At 40.5% G+C, this 8,629-nt stretch overlaps 1 protein-coding gene across 1 annotated transcript in view; it reads left to right on the top strand.

Annotated features, from left to right (window-relative positions):
* The first annotated feature begins 630 nt into the window (after positions 1–630).
* Positions 631–8,629, top strand: part of LOC123970183 (WW domain binding protein 1-like) — a 15,919-nt gene continuing 7,920 nt past the window's right edge. The window contains exons 1-4 of the mRNA XM_046048084.1: positions 631–918; positions 4,692–4,736; positions 5,845–5,889; positions 7,322–7,469. Of these exons, the coding sequence (XP_045904040.1) occupies positions 868–918; positions 4,692–4,736; positions 5,845–5,889; positions 7,322–7,469 (289 nt within the window). The 5' untranslated portion in view covers positions 631–867. The remainder of the gene's footprint in view (positions 919–4,691; positions 4,737–5,844; positions 5,890–7,321; positions 7,470–8,629) is intronic.

Genomic DNA, 8,629 nt, shown 5'->3' on the forward strand with positions numbered 1-8,629 from the left:
TAACGGAAGATTTGCAACAATGAATGTGGTTCTCAAGAATTTATGGCTGTATAGACACCATGCATACAGGGTCACGGGGGCCTGGAGCCAATCCCAGCTGACAGGGACAGGTTGCCAGTACCATTATTAATAATATACGTTATTTATTTTACACTTCTGCTGCTTCTGTATGCAGTTTTTACTTGCAATGAAGTAATAAAAAGTAAAGTATTAGTTTACTGTGCAACTGAACTAAAAGATCTATGTAGGCCTGGGATAATTAGCCTAATATTTGAATAATAGTTTTAGAGCAGCTATATTGTAGAAGCCCATGGCTGGCTTATCACTGAGCAAAACTAGCTGTTTAGCTTGGTTAAATATCATGGTTCTGTTCCACCACAATTACAACATCACACATGTTGTTTCTTACTAGTAGTTAATAAAGCAACAGTGTGTGAGTTAAAGCCCAGTTGAGGCAGCCTCTGTGCGGCTGTTGCTGGGAGCTCCGGCCAATCAAAGCCGCAGCGCTCCCATACAAGTACTTTGGGGGCTGGAGAAGCATGACATCATGCACAGCTCCGACCCTCTCAGCGAAAACAAAGAGTGAAACATCTTTTTCTCACTACAGGAAATAACAGTCGACGACACAAACGTCTGCACTGTGAAATTGCGAGGTGCCTTCCATAGAATACACCGGGAGTCTGGCCCTGGTACCCCGGTGTACGCAGAATCTGGGAGGGGCATCCTTCCGTCCGTCCATCCGGACTATGGCGGATGGGGAGGCCGCCGTGTCTGTGGAGTGGGACAGCGGTGATGGGGGCTTAGCAGAATAACATCCCACATCTGCATCTATATTTTCTCTGTTTAGCTTGGTACTCAGCTCTCGCCATGGATCCAGAGAAAACGCTGACATTCTGCCTCGGGCTGAAGGCTGAGGAGGTAATGCACTGCACAGCTTTCCTTTGATACAAACACTGCTGTCAACAGCTGGGCTTCATTCTGCAGAGCAACACGCTTCCCTCTGCCTGTGTTGTTGACAAACAGTGGCCTCAACTTGTTCTGTACTCATCTGTCTTTACATTTCTTTATCATGAGTCGTTGCACCTTTTGACATATTTCTGGAGACAGTGTGTGCATTTTTGCACCACTGCAGCAAGTGGTTTGTGTGTCCAGGAAAGTCAAGTCAGGTATGGGTTTTTGTTGGATTTGTGGTCAGTGGAAAGGCTGACTGCGATGCTTTAGTCAATGCAAAAACACAATAATTAGATATGTGGGACTTCTGATGCACAACAAAATGTCTGGAATATTATGGGGATATTTTTTTTTACAAATGTTTTAAAATTTACTGCAAGGTCAATAAACTCAAATTCTAAATTGAGTGAGCTACCACAGAAATACAGTCAACTTTCTCTTGGAATACTAAAGGAATGTTATGCAGTAAGTTATATATTATTGATTTTAGTAGTAGTTTGTGACTTGTTGACTTGTGTTGCTGAAACTGCAAATAGATTTGAATGGATGTCTTGCTTCAAGCAAAGTAGCTGGGAAAACCTAATGCACCAATTATTTAACTATAATTTTTGCAGTTGTGACGTTTTAATCACGCTTGGATAAATTAGAGTTTATTAGACCTTTTACTGCTAGACCATTATAGCCTTATACATCTAATTTACAGTTACTTGTCCAGTAGAGGAATGCCATACTGCTGACACTGCCGTTTCCTTGTTTGAAGTCTGTTGTTGTATGAATGTATTTCAGCCTATACAGCTGCATTTATAATACCACAATGAAAACATAATTTTCTTACATAAAGAAACGTTCATCTATGTTCAGCCATTCATCGTGACATGTAAAATAACATTGACCACAAGACCCCTGACACTAAAAGGTGAAAGTCTTGTGGGGAGAATTAAACCATAATTAAGCACAGAATTTCTAAAGGAGGTTGAACCAGATTTACAATGTACGTATACTTTTTCATCAAGAAAGAAAAAAAGGACAGTGTGTAACTTGAGTTTTTTTCCCTAGTATATGTTGTTTTGGTCTAAGAGTGTGTCAATTTCTTGGCATTTGTGTTTGTTTGAAGAACTTGGTCCATGTCGTCATATAAGATGTGTGTCTGTCTTTATATGTCTTGATTTTTTCATAGGCCTTATCCTCACCATAATCGCATCTTAACCAATAATCATGTCAGTTTTATAATTTAACATCATTGGTCATGGTCTTGTTGTCTACATTACACAGTGACACGTTTTGTGTGTATGTTCTCAATTTATGGTTGCCAACTGAAGCACTAGCTGAAATATATTTGACTCAGTGGTATTGTTGTGGCGGCTTACAGAATTTTGATGGTTGTCTTACATCCTGCTGCCTTTCACAGTCAGCCTCCACTTGATTTTGTCTTTACTTGTTTATTTATGGGTTTTCAGGTTGAAGAGAAAGGCTCGAACCATCCATGACCCACAGTCAGACACACACAAAGTGACATGTCACAGGTGTCATGTCATCTAGGATGGATGTCGGTGCGTGAGTGTGTGTGTTTGTGTGTGTGTGTGTGTGCGTGTGTGTGTGTGGCGATGCTATGGAGAACTCCGGAACCCCATGGGTGGAAATAATTTGTGGCTAGTCTGTGGTCTCTGGGGAAGTCTGCGTGTACTCAGTGCCATGTGGCTGGCTTACCACAGGAACTCAGCTTGACATCACTGACGCCAGTAAATTTCCCCACTCGACTCTGACTTTCACAACGGTATAGAAGCTTACTTATTAACCACCTGTGGTTATATTTGACAGTTGGATATGCAGCATGACTTATATGTCGGGTAGTGTTGCACAATATTTAGTGGTCTGCACAAATCAGAAATAAACAGTTTGCAGGATTTCTTATTTATCTCGAAGTAGTAATAGCCAAGTAGATGAAAAATAACAAATAGCAAATAACATTGTCTTGAATCTTGAAATGAGAATTTTGCCAGTTTAAAAGTTTTTGTCTGGCTTTTACAACAAGATTTGATTATTAATGATTGTATCAGTGCTAGTTTCTAGCCATATAATAGCACTGCCTGTGAAGATCATGTGTCCATGGCCATACAGTGCTGCATGCAGCCTGATACATGTTTGGTGTTTGGAGTTATCTGTCTCATGCTCTGCCTGTATGTCCATGGTTAGACATTGCTCTTATAATGTTTTGTTATGCAATATAAAATCCCTGCATGCATCAGGTGTTGAAGAAGTGTATAGTATGCACAGTTGTATATGATATTCTACAGTACATATGAAGGTCTCTAGACTAAGTAATAGCTACTATTGTCATTTGTACACCCTTGGGGCGGTGTGTGGTGTTAGCTGCTTCTTGAATTTTGGCTCACTCATTTTGCACTTTGTAAATAGACAGTAGTTTTAATTCTGAACTTGTAAATGGCTGTGCAGGCATGTACATACACACAATGCTGTCTAGGGCCAACGTTGTTCCCAATCCCGAGTACATAACCAGCAGCCAGTTGTTAACAAAAGAGGTCTCATTTACATGGCTTAAGGTCGGGTGTGCAACAAGGCAGTGAGCTCCCAGTGTCTCCACATTGTTGTTGACAGTGGCCCCACGTCCCACAGCACACATGCAGGCATTTTTTCCTTTTACTCACTGAGGACCTGAATGACATTTGCAGAGGCATGAGTGACACAGAGAATTTTAAATCTGCACCTTTACAGCATTTGGGTAGCATAATAGCACATATAGTATTCATTTCCACTGCAGATAATATTTGGACACAAATCATTATATTCTCATTCACTAATAGTGCCTATGTCCTAGGATCCATCCTCATACAGTAGGTAGGTAGGTCAGCCTGTGTGATGGTTGTAGGTTTACCTGCTGAGATGTTACAATTAAAATCTTATGAGGAAAGTGATAGTCTTTTAAAATGTGACTGCTTTAGTGTTAGAGTGCTTTGTCAATTAGCAGATCAACAGAAAAATAATTAATTTCAATAGCTGATTCATCAATGAATTCATTTATCAAGGAAAAATGCTTAACATTTGCTGATTCCAGCTTCTCAAATGTTAGAACTTTCTGTTTGTTTTTTTTAGTCATTGTAAAATAAGGCTCTTTGGGTTTTAGAGTGTTGCTCTGACAAAAGAAGGAATTTGAACATGTCACCTTGAGCTTTAGAAATGCATGATGGACGTTCTTCTCTATTTTTCTGACATTTTGTAGACTAAACAGAAGTGTTAACCAAAAAAAAAATAATAATCAGCAGACAAATCAGTAATGATAATTTGTAGTTTCAACCCTTTGACTGTTTTAATTCACCACAGTTTTAGAGAGGTACCTTTTGCATGCATGCGTTTTTGAAAGATATGAGGAAATAGAAAGGGAGAGAGCACACAAGGTATTAAGAGTGTGTCCGGGAATTGGTGCCTTTTGTCTGCTATCTCGGCCCACAGAGGAGAAATGGGTTTTGTTAAAAACCCATTGACCTTTCCATCTCCTTGAATAGCCAGGAGTGTAGGCCAGTCTGGAAAATAGGCCTGTAGTGGCCTTTTCTTGACATGCTTGATTACTAGAATAACAACAGTGTAATTTGTTTTTTTGTGAAGCATGAGCCTTTAAAACATGTAGTGCAGATCTTTTGTTTATCATTGCCATTTATATCGTATCATTACTCTCTCTCTCACTACTGCTCCATCTTAACCATTGTACCTCTTTGTCTTACCAGATGACCATGTCCCTGCAGGGGCTGGACGGGACAGAATCTGCTACGGTAGGTAGCTCGACCTTCAACCACCACTAAACATTTCATACCACTCGATAATACAAATCATTGTCCATGTGAGTAGAAAAGGCCTCCAAGCGTAACCACAGTGGTTGCTATGGCAATGCATAATTATTTGTTGGCACTTTTCAGTCTCATGTGTCTTAACTATGTACATAACAGATTTTGTAACCTTTCACTGTATTATTATTGCGTTTATTTTTTTGCTGAAGTGCTTGAGCTCATCTCGACTTTTTATGAAGTGTCAAACATTTAACATTTGATGTCTGGGTTTAGTTGTTGTGCACTTGTTTCTCTCCTTCACACCGACTTGCTAATGATTCAGATGTAACTTTTAAAATTCAGAGGTCCTTTCATTTCTCATTTTAGGTGGCCGTTTCTCAGGAGGCTGACATGCGCACAGTAAATAGGGTGTGAAATTTAGAAATTTAACCTTAACCTGTAGCTGCCAATAGGCATGCTGTCATCTTACAAAATAATCTTAAAGCTGCACTAATCAATGCTTTTATAGTAACAACAATGTGTAATGTGAAAGGGGTCACTCATAACGAGGAACCCAGAGAGAATTATCACCCACTGCGAAGCCTTTTAGCATCTTTCAGCTCATCGTTTGATTTTATGGCCCACCACTTTACTGTTTTACTACAGTTTCAGGCTCATATCAACTGTTTATAGCCGCAGCAGGAAGCTTTGCTCAACAAAAAACTCTAATAAACCCACTGTACACAACCTGCACATCACCAAACAACAGACATACACATTTAGAAACTAACTAGTGAACATAGGTGAGCATTTACCAGTTAAAGAGCCAGAAATTTCCCCCAGGAGTTGGTGGAGGCCACTGTTCATGGTTGTGTAATGGGGTAGATTGGAACCCCTTTATACAGTTATTTTCCCTATGGTGATATATGATGCTAAGGCTGTCCCTGACTAAGGATTTACGAAGTCGAATGCTGTGTTTTGTCCTCTAGGTGGTGAAGCATTATGGGGTTTCTGGTAGCCGACCTACTGTCAGTTTATCATTGTCATTATATCGTATCATTACTCTCTCTCGCTACTGCTCCATCTTAACCATTGTACCTCTTTGTCTTACCAGATGACCGTGTCCCTGCAGGGGCTGGACGGGACAGAATCTGCTACGGTAGGTAGCTCGACCTTCAACCACCACTAAACATTTCATACCACTCGATAATACAAATCATTGTCCATGTGAGTAGAAAAGGCCTCCAAGCGTAACCACAGTGGTTGCTATGGCAATGCATAATTATTTGTTGGCATTTTTGTGTCGTAACTATGTACATAACAGATTTAGCAACGTTTCACTGCATTATTATTGCGTTTATTTTTTTGCTGAAGTGCTTGAGCTCATCTCAACTTTTTATAAAGTGTCAAACATTTAACATTTGATGTCTGGGTTTAGTTGTTGTGCACTTGTTTCTCTCCTTCACACCGACTTGCTAATGATTCAGATGTAACTTTTAAAATTCAGAGGTCCTTTCATTTCTCATTTTAGGTGGCCGTTTCTCAGGAGGCTGACATGCGCACAGTAAATAGGGTGTGAAATTTAGAAATTTAACCTTAACCTGTAGCTGCCAATAGGCATGCTGTCATCTTACAAAATAATCTTAAAGCTGCACTAATCAATGCTTTTATAGTAACAACAATGTGTAATGTGAAAGGGGTCACTCATAACGAGGAACCCAAAGAGAATTATCACCCACTGCGAAGCCTTTTAGCATCTTTCAGCTCATCGTTTGATTTTATGGCCCACCACTTTACTGTTTTAGTAGGGGAGACCGGGAATGGTTGTAAAATGGGGAGAGTTCCACCAAGTAGAGATAAGATAGGAGTTAAGTGATCATTTCAGTATTTACCTACTTCCTCCCCGATCATGCATGGTGCTTATCAATCCTGGAAAGAGGTAAATAGGTATGCATTCAGAATATATAGAGATTGGTTTTTGACCTAGACTATTCTTTGTTTAGTATCTATACTATTGCACATAGAATTGTTTGACTTATATTAGACTGAAATATAGTTTCTCAGGCAACATGTGATGCATTTGTTCCTTTCTAATTTCAAACAACTATGGTAATACAGCTAGCTAAACTTTGGCTGACAGGGGTGGGGTGGGTTGGAACACTTCTTTAAAAAAATGTTACAACCATCCTCTATACATAAAACTAGGGACTTTCTCGATTTTAATATTTTCCAGATTGCCTTATGCAGTCTGGGCCCACCAAACCCGCACTCCAGGGTTACCAGCATTAATTTGTCAGCACTGTGACCAGTACTCCCCATTCACATGTTGTACACATGTATGCGTATGTATCGTCACTCCGTACTCGGTCTCCGCCGGTGGAGAGGGTAGAAAAGTGTATGGGCAGCTTGTGAGAAGTGCTTGTGCGTAATAAAAAGTCCCGGTACTCCAAAGAGTAAAATATAGAAGTGCTGGTATACGTTCCAGTGAATACCGGCCCACTTCAAGCACTGACTGTGACTCTGAATAAGAATACAATTATATACAGTTATTTTCCCTATGGTGATATATGATGCTGTGTTTTGTCCTCTAGGTGGTGAAGCATCATGGGGGTTCTGGTAGCCGACCAATTGTCAGCTCCAAGTACTGTCCCGGGGTAAACAACAATCCGGGTTACCTGTGTGAAACAGGGCACTGCTGCGGAGAGACAGGATGCTGTACCTACTATTACGAGCTCTGGTGTGAGTTCACTGACTGACTTTTTCTCCACTTTAGACTGTGACCTGAGGAAAAGCCCTTTTTGGACTTAAACCTCCCTGCACATTACCTTTCGTTGTTGTTGTTGTTGTGTCATTTCTTCACTTTTAACTCAAAAACTCAAACTAAACTCAAAACCAAAATACTGTCATGGTCAAAGATTTAAATAAACACTTGGAAGCACAACAACTGTTTTAGGCTATCTAGTTGGATCTGCTCATTAGATCTTATAAAATAACTTTGAAATGACATCTAAAACTGCACATTTTTCTTCAGATCAGGTTAGATCATATAACATTGGGCATTTACAAAAGTTAAGAGTTAAGTAAATCCTTAAGTTGACATCAAAGGATTTATCCACCAGTCCTACAGCTGTAGGCGAATACAAACCACTGCATTCATGAGCTTTCCTTGAATATGCGAACTGGAAGAGTATGTTTTTTTACAATATGCTGCACTAATTGCAAAAAACAGAACTAGCTAATACTTTGCTGTAATGAATTACCTCCTACATAAATAAATTAAATGAAACAATGCTAGAAAATAGGTCTAGAATCTTACTGTATGCTTTGGAAAATGGACAGCAGTGATGTGAAACATTATTGATTTGTAATGGGACAAAATATCCCAAACCAAGCCAGACGAGCCAGTCGTTGATGTAGTTCAGTATGCGGATGCCCTGGAGCCTCAACGGGGCCACAGCTGCAACCATGCATTTGGTGAACGTGCGGGGAGAGAGTGCTAGGCCGAACGGAAGAACCCGATACTGGTAAACCGTGCCCCGAAAGCGAACCTCAGGAACTTCCTGTGAGAGGGACGGATTGGGGATATGGAAATAAGCGTCTTGCAGATCGATTGTGACAAACCAATCCTCGGATTGGATGTGACTGATGATGGCAGGGATGGTAAGTATCCTGAACCTAAATCTCCTCAGAGATTGGTTCAGGGACCGCAGATCCAAAATTGGACGCAATCCTCCGTCCTTCTTGGGAACCAAGAAGTATCGGCTGTAGAAGCCGGCTTCTCTGACTGGCGGGGAAATGAGTTATATGGCCCCTTTCCTTAGCAGAGAGCGGACTTTCTGTCCCAACACCTGGCTCTTTTCTGCGTGTACTGCAGTCCCGACCATCCCGCAGAATCTGGG

The sequence above is a fragment of the Micropterus dolomieu genome, linkage group LG04, assembly GCF_021292245.1.
Source record: "Micropterus dolomieu isolate WLL.071019.BEF.003 ecotype Adirondacks linkage group LG04, ASM2129224v1, whole genome shotgun sequence".
NCBI classification, from domain to species: Eukaryota; Metazoa; Chordata; class Actinopteri; order Centrarchiformes; family Centrarchidae; genus Micropterus; species Micropterus dolomieu.